The sequence below is a fragment of the Vidua macroura genome, chromosome 2 (assembly GCF_024509145.1).
Source record: "Vidua macroura isolate BioBank_ID:100142 chromosome 2, ASM2450914v1, whole genome shotgun sequence".
NCBI lineage: Eukaryota > Metazoa > Chordata > Aves > Passeriformes > Viduidae > Vidua > Vidua macroura.
The window spans coordinates 88,447,830-88,471,289 of NC_071572.1; the positions used below are offsets into that span (position 1 = coordinate 88,447,830).

General features: G+C 38.4%; 1 protein-coding gene across 1 annotated transcript; it reads right to left on the bottom strand.

Moving 5' to 3' along the window:
• Positions 1-183: 183 nt before the first annotated feature.
• Positions 184-23,451, bottom strand: LOC128822082 (protein NPAT). The gene is made up of 18 exons (XM_054003623.1): positions 23,304-23,451; positions 20,167-20,285; positions 18,499-18,559; positions 16,968-17,040; positions 16,441-16,484; positions 15,494-15,727; positions 14,894-14,978; positions 13,742-13,874; positions 13,159-13,250; positions 12,988-13,075; positions 11,135-11,231; positions 10,579-10,710; positions 8,160-9,851; positions 6,743-6,858; positions 6,547-6,655; positions 5,424-5,481; positions 2,213-3,374; positions 184-1,508 (listed from the first exon to the last, which is right to left on the bottom strand). The coding sequence occupies exons 1-18, from the start codon at positions 23,338-23,340 to the stop codon at positions 1,431-1,433; spliced, it is 4,410 nt and encodes a 1,469-aa protein (XP_053859598.1). The 5' UTR covers positions 23,341-23,451; the 3' UTR covers positions 184-1,430.
• Positions 23,452-23,460: the final 9 nt, after the last annotated feature.

Genomic DNA, 23,460 nt, shown 5'->3' on the forward strand with positions numbered 1-23,460 from the left:
TAATTTTAAGTGTCACCATCACTATTAAGCATTTTATGCTTAAGACAATTTTGTTGCTTGCCTGCCCTAGTCCCTCTGACAACTGCTATTAGAACTTACTGTTAAATACTGGACTTTTTGTCTTCAAAAAACAACTGAACAACAGGACTTTTCTATTCAGTATCTGCAAAACTGCTTAGTGGACTTGAAAACATTAAGCAAGACACACAACTTTTTATTAAAACAAAAATATTTATTCAAGCTGTAAATGCTATGCAGTATTTAGTCACTGGATGGGTTTAATATAAACATCTACTGCATAATCTTGGTTCCTTAGGAATCCTTGTATTGTATCTGAAACATTGCCCTGTTGCTGTACAGATCTCTTACAAGAAAACTTGCAATTTTTTTTTTTTTAATGTCAACAATTTGAGAACAAAGGAAGAAATACCAGTAAAGAAAATTCTGTAGTTTTGGAGCAAGGTGTGCTCATTCAGCAAAATGGAGGCTGAGCTCCTCCTGCACCCCTTTTGGAGAGAGTTTGTATAACAGCTATAACAACCTCTATGTTAAACAGAAAAATCAGATGCAAATTTTTCCATGTCTGGCTAAAAATTTAAGAGTTAAGATAGTATACTTTCTCAGCAGTACAAATGAAAGGTGAGGGGAATTGACTTTTGCATTAGAACACAGTGTAATTCTTGTTTAGCTGTTGCTTCAGTAGAAGTATTCATACTGAGGCATGACCGCACACAAAAGTATGTTGCTTAAAAAGAGCTTTTGCATTTGAATGACATTCAGCAGCAAATACTGTAAACAGAAGGCCTGTCCAAATTAAGGTTCTTGTCTGAATGACTGGCTAGGAAAAACTGCACAAGATGAGAAATGCTTTTTGAGGTTTTACTGGCCTTATGTTTAGCTATTGGTATTTTTGTTATTTCATTCAAAGCCTTACAACATGGCTTTGACAGTTATAAACGAGAGAGTGTGAGCACAAGCCAGTTAGAGCTGAATATTTAAGTCACTCTCAGATTCAACAAAACAATGAGAAGTGGCCAAGGTAGCTGCCCCATCTTAGAGTGGTGAATGACAAACACCACCTTTTCACAGACTGGCTGAGCACTTCGGAGAAGTAGAGAAAGCAGCAGAACACAGACAACGTGGTCTAACAGGAAATGTACAATCTTTCTTACATTTCATTTACACAAATTTACAGTTTTGCAATTTAAATGGCTCTATAATTATGCAAGTGCTTTTTCAAAAATAAACATATACCAACTCAATGATATTTACACTTTGCAACCTGCTTCAGAATCAGCACGACTTTGCTATAAAGTGAAACTTCAGTGCACTGAAAGTGCAACTTGCCCTTTAGAGTTAACTTCTCTTCCCATGCAAAACCTCAGCACTGCTCCACTGAGCTTCAGATGGCCTCACTTTAACTTTTTTGTTCATTCATCGTAATGCAAAGACAACAAGAACTTGTCCACATCCATTCCTGCTGGAAAAGAATTTGGGAGCTTCTTTTTCTGTAGGAGAGGAAAGTAACAATTGTGTTAAATACAAAGAACCTGGAGGAACTGAAGAGTCTGCAAGCATTCTTTTCTTCCTCATTCTTCCACCTTTTATCTGTTCCTGCACAAATCTGCCCCAGAACTCAGACACTGCCATATGCCCTTCACACGTGCCCCTCTCTCCAAGGAATGGAGCATTTTCCAGTCTTGGTGTTTTAGGAGCATGCTAAAACTAAGTCACCAAAGACACCTTTTTGTGTCTCACACTTTGGCTATTTGCCTTTAAATCTTCCAAGTCAAAGGCACAGTGCCGCACACTGCAGAGACTGGGAGTATCACTAATGGTACTAAACAAGGATGCAAGAGCAGCCTGAATTCTAGTAAGGCCTACTTTGAGTTCGTCTTAATTCCTACATTCCACTTAAAAACTTGGAATTTAGAAACTCATTCACATTTTAGGAGAAATAATGTAATTGTCATTGGTGCCTATTTAGAGAGTTAGTAGGAGTTACTTGTGCGTATCTGAAGACTAAACCAATCTTAAGAAAGCTTAGTTCACAGTACACTCAAGAGGCAAAGTTGGAAAAACTGGCCAATCTAAATAGGATGTCAGGGATTTGCACTAGCATCTCTGAACCATTCCACTGAAAATAGTATACATGAAGATACCTAATACATACTGAGAATTTTAATTAGACAAAATAGATGTTTATACTTGCCTTGATCTTCTTTTTTTTGGATGGTGTTGGAGAGCTCTGAAGGTCTTTTCTACTTGCAGAACGAGAATTTCTCTCCCCCTCATTTAAGTCCTCCAGTTTCCTTTTCTTTACGGTGCTCCTCAAAGCCCTGAACTGCTGGGTGTTGTCCTTGAGGGGGGTTGCAGCGCTAGTCCTTGCGATGGCCGCCCGCGACAGGATCATGAGGGTGTGTGCGGCCATGCTGACGCTGTTCTCACTGCCCGTCTCGCTGGCCGGGCTGCAGGCGGGCAGGTCTGGCGTGGCGGGGGGCACCATGATGCGGGGCGTGGTGCTGTCCTCATTGAAGCGCCGGCAGGTCGGGGTGCGGACGCTGTCTGTAGTGTCATCCGTGTGCCTGTCCCCGACTCCCGACGGCGTCCGGGGTACTGGCAGTTCTCCGTTCTCAGCTGTCTTTCCAGCAGGGCTTTGCCACTGAATGTCCTGCAGCATCTCCACACACTGTTTACCAAATGGGCTGGACAGGCCGAGGCCTTGGCCGGAAGCTTTAGCAGGTTCTCGCTTAGGCTCCTTTGAGGACAAAGAAACGGACACCGATGATTTGCCGCTGCCAGCCCCATTTGACAGCGACCCCTGCTTTTTGTTCAGCTCTTGTACTGAAGCAACTGTCTTCTCATTCCATAAGGCAATGCTTTGTTGGCCATTTGAGAGTTTGGCAGTGTCCTGGCTCTTCTGCTTTTCATCAGTGTCCCTTCGTAGCTCATTTTCTTTGTTTGCTGTTGTCTTGTGGAAGGGATCTAATGAAAGCCCTGCAGTTGCCACCTTCCGCTCGGGCTGTGGCTCCTTTGCAGATGTGCCTCTGTTGCTACTAACTTCTGGCCTACACAGAATTCTGGGCAATGTTTTGTCTTTGTCTCTCTTTGGTACCTGTGCCTTAGCAGAGGAGGATGCAGAGTCAACAGCAAATAAAGGGCTTTCGTTTCTTTCTTTCTGCAATGAACTCTTAGGAGCCTGAATTTGGGTGCTTCCTCCTGGAGTGGGTAGGACGTTATCAAAGCAAAGCACTCTCCTGTGACTCTCACTCTGTCTTGAATTTGAGCCTGTGCTCTCTGCTGGTGCAACAGGTAAGTTCTCTTCCACTTTCCTTCCTGGTTCTGCACTGGTAAGCTTGTCCCAATTTCCAGCCCTGAAAATGAGATGAAAACATTTCACTGACATGTTTATTCTTACTAGGCAAGTTAATTTCAGCTGGCTGGAAGTCCCCACTCATCCCTCTAAAAAGCTCTCTCCATCCTAAATACAAGTATTTTATCAACACATAAAGACCAAGAGTAAGGAATGACAACTGCAGAGAACTCAGAGTTTTCTTGGTATGAAAAAAAGGTATGAAAAAGAGTCTGTACACTGAACAATTAGGTACACTGGGGCTCTTCAGCCTGGAAAGAGAGATCACTGAGGGGAATGCAACAGAGCTCTGTGAAGAAAGCCCACAAAAAGGACGCTATCTGCTGTACCTTCCAGCAGAAAAACTAAGGGCATGAAATAACACTGGTATTAGGTTCAAAGCACAACAAGAAGGACTGGACACTGCATGTAACTAAACCTGGGAACTTTTTTACCTTGGGATATTTGTGGATGCTGGTAGCTTACTTGACTTCAAAAAGAAACGGAGTGCATTCATGACAGGACAGTCCATCTCAGAATACTACTTACGGCTCTGTAATCCTTGGAGCTGAAATTCCTAAGAGGCTGCCAGAATATACTGGACAATGTAATCACATGCGTGCCTTGTACTCTTCCCTATGCACTTGCTGTGCATGGTGGGACACTGAGCAAGACAAAAAGCTGCTGATGGGCATCTGGGCAGCAACATCCAAACTCCCTGGCGTGTGGTCTCCACCTGACAACCAGCCTCATTCATGTGAAAAAGACACCACAGCACTGTGGAAAGAAAAATGCTTCTGCTCTGTCAGCTCATACCACTGTTCTGTCTGTGCCCTCTGCCTGGCTTATGCGGCATTTCCAAGAGAAGCTTCAGCATCTGTCATTTATGCCGGTAAGGCTTCTCCATGCACATAAACCTCTATGATTTCTAAGCGGAAAAGTCAAGTTTTTGGGATGTTAACTTTGGTATCTTTGAAATGGTAAAAAAGGTCTGAGTTGTAGCAGTTTGTTTTCTTTCCATGAAATTTGAGATGAGACAGAGGGTAAAAAGTGGAAAAAAATTACACGTCTTTGCAGGGAAGATTTTGCTCTCTTTGCTATGCAAAACATACATCTAGAGATCAATTCTGAATTACTGAAGTGGTATTATCCAAGTTCTTGCTTCTGTGGTCTTTAAAAAAATCAGTACTTTTTGCATGTTATATGGTATAACTTGATATATGGTTGGGATTTTTTAATGAGTTGACTTTAATGTTCCTGTTTAATCTCCACTTTTCCAACATTTTAAGTGAGTTCTAAATAGGTAGTTTTTTTAAAAGTATGTGCTAGTTTTCCAATAAAAGATCATTTCACTTCTTACATTTAAATTGAACTTCTGATCTCCTCCTAAACTCTTTTGCTCATTCCAACATCCTTTTCTTTCAGAAGTCCATTAATGGTAAGGAGAGTTACTACTGCAGCCTTGCTTCCTTCTCTCATTTGCCCAACAGAAAACTAGTATGTACCCCAATTAGAAATTTAGTTATGTTCATCAACATAAAGTTAGCATGCTGTTGTCCTTGTCATCTTTGCATTCAGTTCTCATTTTTTAAATGAGCAAGCAGAGTTCTAATTTACACAGCTGAAATACAGATGAAGAACCCAATCTAATAAACTCAACTGGATCTGGGTCATAGAATGATAAAGGAAATGAGACTACACTACAAAACCATGGGTACCACTCATGTGAAAATAAAAAACAAAGGTTTTAGTCATTTAAATTTCCCAGTAAATGTAAATGTAGGCAATTCTCCTAGCTTAGACTCTGCTCCAAAAATTTTCATTTTACAATTGAGACAGGAGACAATGAAGACAAAGCCATACAAAATTAACACAAGAACAGTAACAAGACAATTTTAGCACAGGCTGCACCAGTCCCAGCACACATCTGAATCAATACTCCTAGCAGACAGGCAGCAGGAAAGGGGGTACTGCTTATGCCACTACTAAAAAAAGCTGCTCTCTTCACCAATTGTGGATGAAGAAATTCATGACAGGAAAAAGCAAGCAAGTTTCAGCTAGCACTACTGACCTCTGTGTTCGAGGATTTGCATGGTTCAAAGGCTCAGCTACATTTGGTACCAGTTTTCCTGGAACAACAGATGAAATATTAATGAATGACAGGTAAATAATTTCACAATTTTAGTACAAAGACATTTCACCTGACAGAGAACCAATAAAGAAAAACCCAGCAACAAACTCCACAGTATTTTTTAACTTTAAGCATTACTAATTAGTAGACTAGCAAAGGTCCCCAGCTAAGAACAAAAAAGAAGCTTGCTGTCTACACTTAGATAATACACAGCCCTGGCAAGACAAAACAAACTATCCTGAACTTAAAAATGCACCTGGGGATTTCCAGGTAGAAGGAAATTAACACAGGGAACTCTCAGCTATCCATCAGCAAACCAGAATGCAAACTACTATACAATCCTAGCTTTTATCTTAATTTCAAAATTCATTCTATTTTCATTTTTATGTGCAAGCCTACTCTTTTTTTTAAAAGGCAGATAGGCTAAAGCACAAGTTGTCCTTGTAACTCAACGTTTCTATTTCCAATTATTTTTCTTTACCCCTTTCCAACACTGAGAAAGGAACATAACTCCAGTCTTGTTACAATTAACTATTTAAAGCAGCAAAGTCTCAACAAAAACAATATACAGAAGTATATACCTGAATGGGCAAAAGGAAAACAGATAGTAGAGTGCATTTTTAATATAAACATGCAACACTTCTAGTAAGTATTTTTCCTTAATAAATTTATAGAACTGCTGACTCTTCTAATATCCTCATTACTGTGTGGCTCAGTTCCAATGACAGCAAAGTTTTAAAGTAAACTACTTAAAACCAACAAGATGAAAAATAACCAGAAACATAAAGAAAAGTAAACTTTTAAAACTGCATGAGAGCCTTGAAATATTACATTTTGGAAATAAGACTGATGCAAAAACTGGAAGCATGTTATAAGCTGGAAGCTCTTTGTAAACTGAGCAAACAAGAGTCACTAACTGCAGGCACAGACCTCTCTCAAGACAGCCCAGCAGTTGCCAGGAATAGAAGCAGAGACATTTATAAAACTTTTTTTACTTAGAACTGACTTGTCCTTAGAACCCTTTGCTTTTCTTCTGCCCCTCTCAAGAATGCAAGGCAGGCACCTGCATTATTCTTGTTTCTTGCTCCAGGAATCTTCTGTGATTTGGGAGGGATGGGAAGCTTTGGGACACTTCCGTTGCACACTGGATTAGCCACAGGCATGTGAAGAACCTTGAAAGAATCAAAACATTCTATTACAATTTACCAAAGCACTTCTTATCACTTTAATCCTGAAAATCTTTATTTGTGATGTGCTACCTGGCAGGCAGGTGCTGAGAACGTATTTCCATTCTGTCCTACTACGGAGAGAGGTATCATTCCCACCATTCCTTGCAAAACTGGCTGCACTGGAGATGCAATTATAATGGCAGAACCTAAAAAATACCAAAGTGTTAAGATTGTACAGAAACTAAAGATACTTCAGTGAAAAGAAAAGCTTCAAGACAGGATTTCTTAAAATTATTATGCATGGTCAAAACCTGTGGTAAGAAAAGCTCTGGATTTTTAGAAAAACTCCACTGCCCTTTGCTATAGTTCACTACTAGAAAACATGGTAAGCACCAGTTTTATTTTCAGTTTATAAGGAATTCTTTAGTTAAAATCTGTTTTCCTTTGTAAGAGGTAGCTCACAATAAAGTATGATAACCCTATCTTAACGTTTAATCTTTAAATTAAAGTGACTTATAAAAACCAGTAAAAATAACATTAAAGATCTTATTTAGCTGTCAGATATGTGGGGATTATAAAATATGGAAACTATCCTATCACATTATTTGAGAAGTGGAAGAATATTTTCAAAAGTGAAAGGAAACTGTTCCTCTCTCTATGAAAAAAGCATTGAAGAATTCTTTATGCATTATCAAGAATTGCATAAAGAAATCCTAACGGCAGAAGAGGCTGTCACCCTAAGACCTTGCATGTACCTTGTGTGTACCTTGCATGGTCTCTGACTGCACTGGCCTCAGACCTCAATGAAATGACTACACACAGAAATTCAAAGGTAACTGCAAAAAAGTTCTTAGTTTTTGAAAGAAATCAAAATATGGTGATTACAGTGGTTTATAACTGGTTTTTTTTCATTTCAAAAAGCACTTGAAATTTTTATTGCTGTAGTAATAAAAGATGCTTGTACAAATTTTAAATCATGGAAAGAAATAATGTTATATTTTCATATTTACTTAAATGTAGTAATGCAGACTAGGTTTGAAGTATAAAACAAAACCAAGGAAATTATTTGAGAAGGACTAGACACATCTATACCCAGTTATCTGCACAAAATATGGATACCTATAACATAGAGCATCCCATTTATAACAGGAATCCTATTGAAACAAAAAACTGTTTTATTTAGCCAAAGTAATGGAATTCTTTCCAATATAAACCAAAACGTGATTCCTACATCTAATGCTGCTAAAATTGTATCAGTTAAGCTTCTGAAATATGAGTTTTTTTTTTTTTTTATTCAAAGCAGCCTGATCAATGACTTCTTGTAGTTTTATTTAATTTCTACTAGCAACTAATATATTAAAAAAAAAGTAACTCCTGGACAGTTTCAAGTGGCAGACAGAGCAGTTTAAAAAATTATTTACTTTTAATGCACTTAGGGGAAAAACAAAAATAACAAGACCACCGTACAAACACCACATTTTCAGTACTTTTCTAATAACGAGATTACCCTGTGGGAAGTTTGGGGAGACAGTCTGGTTTGCTGGAAATGTATTGCTGGATCTGGGAGGAGTCCGCAACTGTTGTACAGTTGGAGCTTGGGAAGCCAGTGGCATAGAACTGCCAGGCAATACAACTACATTTGATGGTGTTACAGCTGCACCCAAGGTTGCTGGATCAGTCATACATGTGGCTATGTAAAGGTTGCTTGAATTCCCAAAAGCTGTGCTTGTGGCTGGCATCAACTGTATAAATCCCCCTTCATTGGAAAGATGAGTTGAACTTGCAACTGAAAAACCAGTGCAGTCTTCATTCTGAGTGTTAACCGAGGTGACCACAGGATCCTTAGGTCTAAGCACAAGAAGATTCTGCTCTGCCAGAGCTGAATCCACATTTTTTTCTGTGTCTTCTGAAGTGAGACATTTGGGCAAGCCTGCAGTTTTGGTTGGAGATTTGGCTGGAGATGACAATATTATAGTAGGCAAATTTTCTCCTGTGATGCTGGAAACAGCATTATTTAATTCTGTGTCTGATGCAATAAACGGATCATCACTGATGATGATCTTGAGGGACATTATATTAGAAGGATCAACATCCATTGGTTGACTACTAGAAGATACACTGCTTATACTTTTGGCCTCAGTACCTGACTCCTCTGCTGAGGATGCAGTTTCAGGGAGAGGAGAGTGGCATATTTCAGAGGTAGTAAGGTTGTTTTCAGTGGATACTACAGAAATGTTTGTACATGCATTATCACCAGATGAGAAATATAAATTATCAGTGTCTACTTTTGTGGAAGATGAAGGTTCTTGCATCTCTCCTTGTGTACCCTTTGTGTTTGGCAGTTCTGAAGGGAGGTTAAAATCTTTCTTATAAGGCTTATCAAGTGTATGCTGATCATTTGAGTAAGTTTTGTTAGAAGTATCAACAACTTCAAGCTGCAACTGTGTTTTGTCAAGATCTGTGATGTCCACTGCAGATCCCACAGCACAGTCTGCCTGTGTGCTCTGGTCCTGATGGTTAGAGGGGTGGCTGGAGTTCTGTGAAACACCAGGCAAGGCAGCTGGATCACTGGTTACTGTCTGTTGTTTTCCTGCATCTGCCGATGGGCTAGAAATGGATGAGCTGTTTCTTCTCAATAGTGCACTGTGGCCAGGGCTCCCATCAGAAGGGCTTCCAGGAAGTCTTTTCTCAGACAGTGATGTGTCTGGTGATAATTGACATTTACTTCCAGAATCAGTTTTGTTTTCAACAGCTATAGTATCCTCTGCCACTGAAATCAAAGGAATCTGTGGAGTAGCAGGATGAACATATTCTAAATTAGGACTACTTTGAGAACTACCACTTGGTGGGCCTTTTTCAATTTCCATAGCACTCTCACTTTCAGATATTAATGTAGATGACTCCTTTGTAACATAAGTGTCTGCGCAGTGTTCATTACATTTGCTATCAGAACTCTGTCTCTTGTTAGGTTCAGTCAAATCAGACACCGAGTCAAAAGCAATTTCAAGCTCTCTAATATGTTCAGGGGAAATGGCTGTAAGTACTTCAGTCTGCTTCCTTGGTCTACAGTTTCCATGCAGCTGTTCACTGGCGGGATTTTTCTTAGCCATATCATCATCATTAATGCTGGTTTTCAAGGCACATGATGCTTCTCCTAACTGAAAACCTTTACAGGATAGTGGTTCTCCAGAATTATCACCTGTAAAAGACAGAATAAACCAATTCCGTAATTATTAGAACAACTGATCCTTTTAGAGTGTTTTAGAAATAACTATCAGTTCAATGGAAAACTATTTCCCATGAAACTAAGTGGGAACTCATCCTTAGGTTCAAATTGAGTGGCATATATATAAAAAACATACACACACTAGATAATCTGAAAAATCAGTTTGTACATTACTACTAAGTACACAGATAACATGTAAATATCTCAGGTCATCAGATTTCCAGAAGCACAAAAACCATCTCATGGCTCTACTTCTCATATACTTTCACTAAATACCTGCTACTCATGGACTATTGTTAAGAATGGTGGAGACAGACTAACATCCCCTTTGTCCAGAGTAAGACTCTTTTTGTGTATTAACAGATACATTACAGAAGAGAGATAAAAAATTAATATGGTTAGATGTAAAATAATCTGTTTATGTGTTCCACAATGGATACTGCAAAGTATCCATTTATTGATAGTCTGCTTGCATTGAGGAGCATATCAAGTACAACTTTTAAGTACACTGATGGGACTACTGTTAAATGTAATAGATTGAAACTTTGTAACAGGCCAGTTGTATATGTATGTTCACTCAATGTAAATGTCCATGTGGATATTATCACTGAAAAAAAAATTCTGAAATGTGCAAATTGTCTGAGAATATTTTCATAATGAAAAGTTAACAGAGAAATCTTAGACAAAAAAAACCCCATACATCTGTTCGCTTCTTCTGTTCCTAAAGAACTTCCAAATGTTTCCAGGCTATCTTCAGCCACCAGGATTTCATTTTCTACTCCATTCCGACCAGAAATACCAGCAGGTAGGTTCTTGTTTACCTTGCTCTTTCCTATTTTCAAAATAAAGCATGAAGAATGGTTAAATATGTAATTTTCCACATCCGTGTCATCACTACCTTTTAAATGAACCCCAGTGTAAAGATCTCTTTATGGTTCATGTGAGGATACCCCTGAAAATTTTACAACAGCAAACAAGCATAAACTATCATCCTTCAGAGCTGGAGTGTCTAAAATAACAGCAATAAAACAATCACTGAACCAGCACAAACCCAGAATATCAGCCACAGAAAAATGCTGTATTTTATAGCTGTGTATAAATGTATCTAAGAATCTAATTCTGTGTAAAGGCATACCAATGTCATTTCTCTTTCAAGAGGCCTGCTGAATTCCTTTGCTTTTTCAAGCAATGCTTGGGAAAGCTCATCACTCAGGATGCTTTACAGTAACAGTACAACTGAGTACAATGTAGCCTACCATAATCAAACCAGTCAAACAGAGCCTGGAAAGCTGGATCTGATTCTGTCTGTTCCAGAATGTCCTGAATAGCCTCTTCTGACATATGAATTTCACCCTGAGAAAACACATGATATACAGAACTGTTAGACAGTTACTTCCATAACTTAAAAGCACAAAACAAAACAATTGTTTTCTTTTCAGATTGATTTTAGTTCTATTACTTCTGCTCAGCACAGAGACATAAAGACTAATGCTGGGAACATTTCTGCCACAAATTTAATGTCTGTTAAAAAAATCTTAGTGATTGAAGCTTAAGAAATAAGGAGCTCCAAAATCCAAATGTCTCTGTCAGACATCACCCCCACCATGTGTGTACTGGAGTATTCTCCACATAATGGCCAGCACTAGCCAAAAAGGAAGGCTAAATCTCAGGCTACACTGGAAGCTTATGCATGTGGTATGGATGGTGCGAGCCTGTACAAGCAAACCACTGGTAAAAAAAAATCCCCAAATTAATTCTAATTTCTGAGGTTTGATTATATTATATATTTAGAAGCCAACAATAAGTAAATGGAAGTTTTATTCCATATACCCATTTAACACTCTATAATATAACCTCCAACTACTTCTTTGTGGAAGGCATTTTGGAAAGCACAGCTACATGGGACAGTGCTCTAAGGGTCCTGATTCTTGTTCTGTGGCAGCCCAGGAATAAAATGAGTATCCGGTACATACTCAAGCGATTAAATACCAAGTTTGTCTTGCCTTTCTGGAGACCCTCTAAGCACTCTCCAACCTTTCATATATATCTCTACCTTTTTTGATATATATCTCCACCTTTAAGGGTGGATATTCCATGGTATATCCTTGATTTTGTATCAGCAACTCCAACCAAACCATGAAGCTTTATTTCTGCTCAGAATAATGGAATACAGCTTTTTAGCTCTATATTTTGACAACAACTGACCTAAAATCACCAAGCAACAGAAGAATAGCATTTATAAACCAGACACCTCTACTTCATAAACAGGGAACTGCTTCTACTCTCCTGTCTTTCTCATGAGTGCTGTGAAATTTCCCTCTTTAAAATCCTTTTCAATTCTGTGATTGCCAGCTTGAGTCTTACAGAAAAATGAAAGGAGAATACTATAATTATGTTTAGTTTGTAGAAGCAGGACACACATTTCCTCCAAAAGCAGGAAAATACTAAATTTGAAGAAAAAGCACCATTATTTAGGCTCCAAAAATAATTTCTCTCGATCCATGCTTATCTTTGAGCAAATCACAAAATCAGATCAGATTAAACGTACTTACAGACAGCAAGGTATTTTAAATTCTTTTTTCTTCTCTAAGGCTATTGATTAGATCCCCAGTCAGAAACTGGTAGCCAATTACTAGTACGAAAGATTGAGTGAGAAGCAGGCAGCTGGTGTGTGGGACAGAGTTCTTAAATCCAGTCTGAGTGTAGAGTTACCAGCTAATTACTGCCAGAAACAATCCCACTCCCTTGGCTTCGACCCTGCTGCATGCTTATGCTGCCTTGGACAGGCACTGGGAATGAATTCAGAATGCTAAACTGGCACAAAATGAGCTCCTGTAGAACACCAGTGTCTGTCAGCTCAGTTCCTCGAGCCTGGCCAGCACCACACAAGGTCAGAGTTCACACCTCTGCAAAGGAAGCTGCGGAGCTGCCCCTGCACAGAGGGGAGCATCAGAGAGGCTCAGCTGTGCTGGCAAACAGAAACAAAAAAGAAAGGATAGGAAGAGGAGAGAATATCCTCAGATGTCAGAGGTTCAGCATAGTTCCCATAACTGATCATTCTCACAAGCCTGGTCCTAAAAACAATGTGAACAGGGCAATCTACACCTACCTGAAGTCCAAGGATTTCATCAATTGAAGTCTCCTGTTCTGTGGGACCACTGTCTGTCTGTTTAGGGGCCTGAGCAACACTGCCATCACTGCAACATGTATGTCATTAGTTCAAAACTCAAAAATAAATCAATTAAGAAAACATATGAAGTTTAGAGGTTCCTTTTATTACCTCCCCAGGATTTTGTTAATGTTTTCAGCGAGCTTCTCCTGAAGAGATTTGTTGCTCAGTATTTTTTCTCTGGCATTTTCAATAACCAGTTGCTGGAAAACAGTTTTGAAGTGGTCAGGTTTCTATTTTTAACATCACTAGAAAAGGAGCATGAATTTCTGACTAACTGGTAAAAAATAATTAAAAAATCAATTCAAAGAGAGAAGACTTTTATAACAGAGTCATCTTTGACTGCATTACACTGCTATGAAAATGAACTTAAAACATTCCTGTACTTCTACTCTCTTAAAGTACAGCGGGGCTTATTTTGCCTTCTGGTTTTCATTCTCTGAGGAATTACAGTGTTCTGACAGCCTACAGGTATCTTAGCAAAGCAAATAAACAAAGAAAAACAAAACACTACATAGCCACGTCAACTTTATGAATTTAGTACATACAAGAGGTAGTTCAAATACAAACCAATACATTTATCTTCTAAAGGTAATTTCTGTAAAAACCAGGAAGAACAACATGTTAAAGACTAGTTCTCTTGAGTTTGACTTTGTTTCTTAAGTCTAAATACCTTCTGTAGGCATATACTCACTGGGAAGTTACCATCAATTAACTCTTCTAGGGGCTCACTTTCTTTTTCTACTACTGCTTCTTCAGAGTCTTGAGAGCTTCTAGTTGCTGAAAGAGGTCCAGATGTTGCAACACTTTTCCTCTTCTGAGATTCACTGAAACGTACCAGGAAATTTATTATGTAGTTTATGAGAAAATTGCAAACAGTAGACCCAATGGTGAGTCAATCAAGTGCTTCTGTTCCTTTTTAGCAAACAAAAGATCTTAATCATCAGAAAATTAACTACATATTGAAAATGCAGTAAAAGCTGGTACCTGTTTTATCATCTCTTACACATCTATTGTGTCTGCCTTTACAGAAGTTATAAATTTAGAGATTGTAGGGAAATGGCATAATGGCAAACTGAATTCCACGCCCACTATTCTGCATTTACTGCCCCTCCACTACATGTACTCTAACTGGTGGTACCAGTTAGACTGGTACTAGTAAACTGCAACTCACAATCAGATTTGGGCATTACCACTGAAAACGAAGACTTCTCAAGGAGCACTTATTTTCAAAGAAGAAAACAAATCTTAAGTTCTGTAAGAATTTATCTGATAAATAGGAAAACTAATGTTTTTATAGGAGACAGTGTAGGTTCTTCTGAAAACATCTATTGGCAGTGGCACTAAAATTACATTTTAAAAAATCAAGACTTGGGGAAAAATGGACATTTGAGTCAGAGAACAAAAAATGCAACACCTAGTGTAAGAAAAGTTTTTCACAAAACTTCTAGTGCAAATAATAACATTTTTCTGAGGAAATTTACTCAATTCAATAATTTTATGAAGTTAAATGCACATTATTATCAATATTAAGAATTTTTGTAATTGAAAAGGACATTTTGGAAGGAATACCAAGTCTCAGCTCCAAGATTATTTGTCTATGTCTAATACTGGAGTAAAGACAGAGTGTACACAAAGAAGCATGAGTAGCCTTCTATCAGTCTACTGTTAAGCTCTTTGATTTCCCTTTCCTCTGTGAAACATCAAACACTGGCCCCTCTCCACAGATCTTACATTTGAAACACTCCATCACTGAAGAAATTTACACTAAAGGTTAGAACACTGTCTCATTTCTAAACAATTAAACAAAAATACCAGCCAAAACCAAACCCACATCCCTGTTTACCTTTTTCGCCTTCCTGGAGAAAGCAAGTTTGAATGAAGCTTTCGTTCTTGTGATGTTGGAACTTGAATGTGTATGAGACCTCCTGCTTTATAGAGAAAAACAAACAAAAATAGAAGTCATGATGCCAATACATTTTCCAGTGACACTGTTAAAGCACTACAAGATCTACACATTGCTTACTATGTTCCAATCAATTCCTGGAAAGTCTTACAAAAGAATTTGGTATTGTCACGGAAATAAGGACCAGTCCTTTTAAATATATCCTGAAATAGACATCCACTTAATGTGGATCATCCCTATCTGATGAAACAAGTTATTTGGGTGAGGGTGAGAGCACAGAACAGAATAACCACAAATTAATGCATTTCTGATTTCTGAACTCACATCGGCAAGCAAGTATGCAAGAGCCATCTCTCTTTTGGGCAATTGTCGCACTTATTTTCTTTTAATCACCTGAATCAGTCTGGAGAGCTGGGGAACAAAGCATGAATTTTCTGGAACTTTTTGGTGGAAGATGATTAGCCCTGATTTTAGAAAACTTCCATCAATAGCCACAGATTTTTCACAGAAAAATAAGGTTTAAAAATTTTTGCAACTTACTGTTGATCTTGTTTTCTTGAGCTTGTGACTGGTTCACAAACAGTGTACTCAGTCTTGTCTGCGGCATGCTTTGATTTATTGTTGGCCTGTGAATTACTTGAGGAGGTACAACAGAAGAAGAGGAATTCTGTTGCCCTGACTGATGGGCTACTGACAACAGTCCTGAGTTTGCAGGAGCCGACTGCTGAAGCATTCTCTGCCTTTTCATTTCTACAATTCCACTTCTTGTACGTACTGGAAATAAAGACAAGATGAAAACATATGAGAAAGGAATTTCTAAAAATTAGTGATATTTACACAAAATCTGTTTAAAAAAATTTAAACAACGGAACACCACCCAATCCAGTGAATCTCAAATCTGGGAACGATCACTATCTATATCTCACACTCCCTTTTCTTATACAGTAAAAATACTACAGAGAAAAACTTATTTTTAAGTAAACCAATTTTTCTTTGTTGATAGTTCATTTTCAGCTTTTGTAATGAAAGAAACAACTTTAGATACAACATGTATGTTTTTGTATTTTGGCTGGATATATGTTTGTATTTATGACATGTTACAAGACTGTAATATGTTTTCATGTTCCCCTTCTACAGTAATCCAACTGCATTACAATTAAACCAGCTAAGTTTTTAGTTCATCTATGAAGCATAAATTAAGTCAGCAGTTTCAGGAGCGGAGCAGCAGTTTTTAAACCTTTTAAACATGTAAATTTCTAAAAAAGTTTTTTTCAGCAGAGGAAATGCTATAATAGAGAATTTATGCCCCTTGCAAAAAGCTCCGTTTTTCTTACTTTCCTTTCCTGATCATTACAGTAATCCACAGACCACACTAAAGACAAAAGACATGCATTACTCATTGCTGCAGAAGGCCCCTATTTTTTTGCCAAAACAGATAATTTTAACATAAAACCTACTGATCCCATGGAATTGACTCAGTTACTTACTCCTCTGGTTAGAAGAAAATCTGAAATCTGAATTCTGCATGCTCCTAAAAAATAAAGCAAGTGACAGAAATTAATGGAGCATAATGGAAGCACTCAGCTACACAGTGTGACACTACCTATCACATGGTTAATGTCAGTCTAACCCTAACCACACATTCCTTCACAAAAATCCATTGATTGCTCTTTTTATTCTTTCCAACAATCGTCAGAGATCCTTCAAGTGAAGTTTACTGTTTCATTTTTGATCAAATAACCACAAAGGTATCAGATTCTAAATGAGTCATAGTGTATTGTTTTATTACAGGAAGACTACATGCTCACACTAATGCCCTCCTTATTTGCTAGCCCCTCCTTAAAATCTTTAAATGTCTGCTCAACTATCAACTCTAACATACCCATCTTTTTCACTGTCTCTTAAAGGAAACAGAGAGCTAAACCATTCTCATACAATGATAAGGAGAGTTGGTCATCATAGGGACTCACTTTTAGAGTGAAATATTACTTTCTTGATTTCAAAACTACGTTACCTGATCTGAGAAAGTGTATAGTCTAATTTTTTCCACAGAGATGACATCATCGCTGGAACTTCATTTGTTGTTTCTGAAATGAACCATAAAAACAAATTGATGCCCAAAACTGATATATGCTGAGAGAAAAGTAAAATCACAAACAAAATAATTATTATGGAGTGTTTCAGACACCATCTAACTTTAGATGTCTTGTTGCCTTCTTAATAGTCTATTAATTAGAGAGCCCTAACTCCTACTTTAAAGAATTTTGATTTATATGGATACAGTTCTGGTTTAGAAGCCTTGATGAAACTGAATTAATGACTATAATTCTTACTGGAATTTGCACATGGTGTTGACTCCTCAGCAAACACATGCTAACCTAACTTACGCTAACGCCCCCAACTCACTTCTGGAAATGGTATTCATACTCCCAAGTCACTTTTGTGCCTTTGAAAATCATAACCTGGCAGACAGGCCTTAAAAGTAATAGTTTATTTTATGATATTACCCAAACAGGTAAAAACATTTGGTCTTTTTGAAGCACTGAACATTAGAAGTGTGATGGAAAAGATAAGTAAACAATTCAATTTACTAAGTTTTTCAAGATGCCAAGTACAAAGCATTTTGAAGGACGTACATCTGTGTCTTAGTTACCATTTCTGTCACACCTAGTGTGAAAGGAAAAAAATGCTCAGAAATGTTCCCTGTATGATTTTTAATACCAAGCACCATTAAAATATGATCACACAACAGATATGAAAAACCTTTAAGATTTGGAAACGTTCAGAAGCTTGATAACTAATTTCAAAACCAGCAAATGCTCTAGCTCTGCCTACAGTATTCATATAAAATATTAAGTAGTTCTGAAACTATTTTAGTTAGTCTTAAAAACAAGACAAGAAATATTTCATACCATAGGACTCCTCCTGATTATATCATGGAATCATAGAATACCTTAGGTTGGAAGGGATGCATAAGGATCATTGAGCCCAACTCCCTGCTCCTCACTGGGCTACCTATTTCTAAACCACGTGACTAAAACCATTGTCCAGATTCTCCTAGAATTCTGACAGGGCTCAGTGCCATGACCACTTCCCTGGGTAGCCTGTTCCAGAGACTGACCACCCTCTCAGTGAAGAACCCTTTCCTAAGATCCAATTTGAACTTCTGACACAGCATTTCATTTTTCTCACATTCTGTTACTAGACACCAGAGAGATAAGCACCTTCCCCTCCTATTGATAGTATAAACAATAAACAGTACAATTTCACAAGCATAAACCTATACATTTTGCACATTTTATTATATCTCTATGTTTCTGAGATATAAAAATGCTTACATTTGAAGTGAAAATATATGCTGGCATATGCAAACTAAGATAATCAATTACTTTTGCTCACTAGATGTAGTGGCTGTTGGCTGCGTAATATGGTAACCTTCAAACTGTAGCCTAAGTGGGGGATTACTCTAAGACCATACACCTCTTCCTCAAGGAGTTCACAACAGATAAATAAAAATAAAACAACACCTCATTCTGAAGGCTTACCTTTTGTTTTCATGGCTACGTATTCATTAAGAATTGTTGTCAAGTTTTTTCCACACAGCGACTGGAAAAAAAACCAACTGATCTTAGAATTTTCACTAATAACTTCTACTTCCTCTGCTGTAGCACGTCATATTTAAGAAGCTCTTTAACAGTCTGCACCATGCTGACCCTCAGTATAAGGGACTGTACTTGGTAGAGAGCAATCAATGGAACAAAATCCTCTTATGTGCCCAAAATGTGAAGTACTCTATCTCAAGGCACAACACTGGTAGTTAGAGCTGTCTGACCTTCGCTCACCTTTTTTTATTGCTGAATAAAACCATGAAAATTAGATGATGAACAGCATGGTGCTCATTAGTCTGTTACTGATGAGCAGTAACAGACTAATGAGTATGTATCATGCTGGAAAACAACACGCACTAAGATGGAAACATGAAGGAACCTGTCTGAAGCAAAAGTTTTAACAGTCACACAGAATTAACCTTCTTATCATGTTTACTTGTCCTGTTCTTTTAGGTGACACAAAGATAATTAAAATTTTTAAGTTACCACTATCGTATACCTTCCTCTCTTGTTTACTAGTGGGAACTCTACAAGACATGACAAATACAGCCCTTTATTGCAAGTATTTGAGCTGCAGTAAGAATTTTGTCTCAGATACTATGATACCACTTTTATGTGAATAACAGGAAAACATTTCTACTGAGAAAAGGATGATTATAAAAAGCCTTATTAATCTGGATAACCTATCTACATTTTATATGTTTTCTAATTTTTGCTGGCCATAGCTTGGTTCTCAACTCCCTACCACCAAAGTGCAGATGACTGAGCACTTGTAAATAAAATAAATTCAATAATTTATTTCAAAAAGGTGCATCAAGAAGGTGCACCTTGGACCTCAGAAAAAACTCACAAATTTTGAATTCTGTGGACAAAGTCCCAATGAAATTAACTAATATACTAGAAAAATGAAACAGAAAACATGAAGAGGACACACACATAAACACTAAAAGTTTGATACACAGCAATACCTAAACCCTGTGATTTACACAGTATAGTAAAAATTCCATTTTGTATACTTGTTTAAAATGCAAACTGTCTAATTATGCTCTAGAGCTCTACATATGCATCTATAGATGTGGCTACGCACTATTTATGCACACCCAAAATCCTGCCTTTCACCCAGAACAATGCAGATGATACTGGACAGAGAGGAGGCTGAACACAGCTTTTGTCAATAAAATTTGTTAGATTTAGATAAATCTGAGGTGCCTTACCTAAATATTTACAATGCACCTGAAATGGAAAATTATTGGCTGCCATGTCTAGAATTGTTAAGTGATCTTAGTAAATTACAAAAGTAGCCCTAAAATCAATAAAACCCTTGTGACAACACCCTTCCATAAATCAACCTCAAATCTGTAAGGCAGACTAAGCATAATATGCTGAAACCAATTTGCATATTTCACGCTTAAATGTTTCTTAGTAAGCTTAAATACTAGAAACAAAATAACTACTAATATCACAGGATGAAAAACCACTAAACAGATCAAATATCAAACATTTTAAGCAGCATTTGAGAATTAATTGTTACACTGAGAAATCCCCGATATTGTTTTCCATGGATGCAAGACAATGTAACTTTCTGCTTTGCAAATACAAACTCACCAGCAAGCAGGCTGGAATAAAGCCATCTTCTGTACAGTGCTCTGCATATTCTTTCAAATCTGAGCTTTCCAGAATAAATTGATGGCAGGTAGCTTGAAGATTTTCCTGTTGCAAATAGCCTGCAACAAATCAGATGGAAAATTTTGCTATTTCATTCATTACTTCTGCTCAATAGGTATCAAATCTGAATACAGTGTTGGGATAATCAGATAAAAATTTCTATGTAATAAAAGGAAAGTGACATTATTTCGAAAATACATACATTCCTACCAGATATTTAACAGTTAAAACCCAAAAGAGAAAAAAAAATAGATTGGAATTACACTGTATTTTCAAAGTACTCAAGACTGGAAGTGAGGCAATATGAACAAATTTTAGTTTATCTTTACACACAAGAAAATAAAAGTTCTCAGCTCAGAAGGCTGACAGACAAACCCCCATATGGGCTGAACCACCCTATTTGATACCCCAATGGAAATCTACAATATTTTGTTAATGAAATGCATTGCTATGTAAGAGTAATTCTCCACACATTGTACTGTTTCAAAATAGGTAAAACCTTTACAGCTGCTGCAATAGTGGATAAGATTTATTAAGAATATTGGCACTGTACAAAAATTAGTAACAGAAAAAGGTTCCCCCCCCTCAATTACAGTAATTTTCATTTAGGATAGATGTACCAGATGCAAATTTTGCTCTAAGACTCACCCTAAGACTCAGTAGTTACCATCACAGAAAATGTACTGACAAAGTTTTCTTTTCATCAATATGTTCTGCTTTAATTAAATATTTTAACCCTGCTTTAATCTTCAAACATCTTAAACACTAAAAGATAGAAATAGACCAATATGAATGAAGGATTCTAGAATAAGGAACCACAGAGAAAATGTTTCTTCTTTTTTGTTCTTAGCAGAGCTTAGCATGGAATGTTTTAAGGATAAGATAAATCATGTGCCTAGTTATACAATGCAGGATACATACATTATCTATTTCAATGGACCCCCAAAATAGTCTACCTCAGTTCATGAATGCCTGCAGAAAAATGTGCCCTTTAAGTTGAAATGAAAACAAATATCTTTCAGCAGATCTGAGTACAGCTGAAGAAAACAAATAGTATTTCCAACATGCAAGCCTTGTTCAAGTGAATTTAATCACAGTGTATGAGCAGGCCTATCTGACGGAAGACAGCGGTGCTTATGGAAAGAAGTATCCTCTTTAATTTTTAATTTTTCAATTTCATTTTTCTAGAAAAATCTCAAGCCACAAGTGGCTGAATGTGTATTTCTCATAAACACGATGCTATCTCACTGTGGTCCAGGCTGGAAGATGGGGTATTAGGCTCGGTGGAGCTCTGATCTGTGCTGGTATGACTGCTCTTACAATCAAACTTACTTGAACACTTACACAGAAAGTTGCTATTTTTCTTTCTTGAACCTACCACTACAGTATCACAAGGGATGACTGAATGTTTGCATACAGGCACATTTGACATACACCAGTTTCCTGGTAACAAACATTCCAAGGGCTGAAAGTGCCCGTGCAGCTGGCCCAAAGTGCCTGTGCATACGCTGTATAATGACATAGGAGTATGTGATCCCTAAGGTCACCAAAACCAAAGGCACAAAAGGTGATGTATGTTTTGAACGTATAGAAATTATTCAATATTTTGTTCTACCTTAAGAAATGTCTAACCCATAGTACACATTCACTCTATCAAATAGGAAAATATAAATGTTCTTATGCATTTTCTTGTGTGTGAGCTCAGCTTATAATTTTAGTTTTGTTTCTTTAACAAATATTCATCAACCTTCACAGCACCAGAAAGATTTTGCGGGGGGCTTGGGAGAGAAAGATGGAAAAGCTTGCACTGGGAAGTCTATTTACCCACTGAAATTCAGAGATGTCTCACAGAAGAGGAATCCCTATTAGAGAACTGAAATGGCTACAAGGAATGTCCTGTTCTACAACCTTAGGTTGCTCAGAAGTTTTCCAGACATGATGCATGCTCCATGCCACAACAGACACAAGATAGGATGGATCATTCTCAGCGCACAGGATGCCAAGATTGTGTGCTACATCTTCAGGTCTCTGGTAAGCACATAAGAAAAGCATTCTACCTGGAAACTTGTAACTTCACCAATCTTGTTTGGAAGAGCACAATGAGAGATCTCACTTGTATGAATTCAAATCTTCTTTTACAGTCCATGGAGTTTCTAAAAATCCTGTTACTTCACAGTAATAAAAAAATTGCATCGCTCACTAGCCTTTTTCTCAAAGCAGTACCAAGCAACATTTCAGGTAGTATTTAAAAATAAATTTTGCTGGGGGAATACTGAAGAAGAGATTCAGTTTTAATGGCTTTGGATTTTAAAAGACTGTGAACAACTGAAAACTGAATTTCACAGGGCAAGCTGCCAGGAAATCTTGGCAACCTGAACCAGTAAGTACTTACTACGTGTGGGACTGAAATATGTGAGTCATATTTTTGCTTACCATCGACTTGCTCCCACCTTTGGCAGGATCCAAATAATCCACAGCATAAAGTCATTTTAAAAAATTCACTGTCTGCTACCAGTGTAAGCTACACACTTACACAGTGTTTTCCATAGACTCTGATCACGCCTGAACTTTTAGTGCACCCTCAAAAATGAGCGAAACATGGCCGAAAAGAAAAACTATCTGACCCTTAACGCAGCCTTCCCTGGGATTTCGGGTCACCCTTGCACTCCTCCTGTAATCAGGAACTGTTTAAGCACCGCTCGGCAGCTCTCAGTCTGCAGGTGGGCACCGGAGACCACCACGTTTCCTTGGACTCGTGAAGAACCCGAGCCCAAGGCACGGCTGGGGAGCGGCCTGGTCCCCCAGGACTCGAATCCCTCAGAAGCGAGCTGCGTTCGCTCCCCGGCAGAGGCCGGGCCGGAGGGCGGCGGGGGCCAGCCCAGGAGCTGCCCGCTATAAGCCCCGGCAGTAACAATCCCAGCCTAGGGGGACCAAGAGACGCTGCCGAGGGTCAAGGGCGAAGCCGGCTGTGTCCCGCCGCGCCTCGGGCGGCTGACAATGCCCGACAGAGCCCTCCCGGCGCGGCCGGTGCTACGCGCCTCACCCATGCATCCCTCCGTCCCTCCCGGCTCACTCACCCAGCACCAGCCGGGCCACGTCGGACGGCAGCAGCATGGCCCGAGACGGAGCGGGGCACGGGCGGGCGCAGCTCCCCGAGCGCAGCCGGCCGCCCCGCCACCCAGGCGAAGGCGCGGAAACTCCGCCAGCCAGCGCCGCGCCCGGCCCCTTCCGCCG

Excerpts from the sequence above, each read along its gene's own strand:
- LOC128822082 (XM_054003623.1), bottom strand. The coding sequence starts at position 23,340 with ATGCTGCTGCCGTCCGACGTGGCCCGGCTGGTGCTGG. Across the intron at positions 18,560-20,166 it reads TTATTCCAGCCTGCTTGCTG|TCGCTGTGTGGAAAAAACTT; the intron begins GTGAGTTTGTAT and ends TTTTTTTTCCAG. Across the intron at positions 13,076-13,158 it reads ATTAACAAAATCCTGGGGAG|TGATGGCAGTGTTGCTCAGG; the intron begins GTAATAAAAGGA and ends TACATGTTGCAG.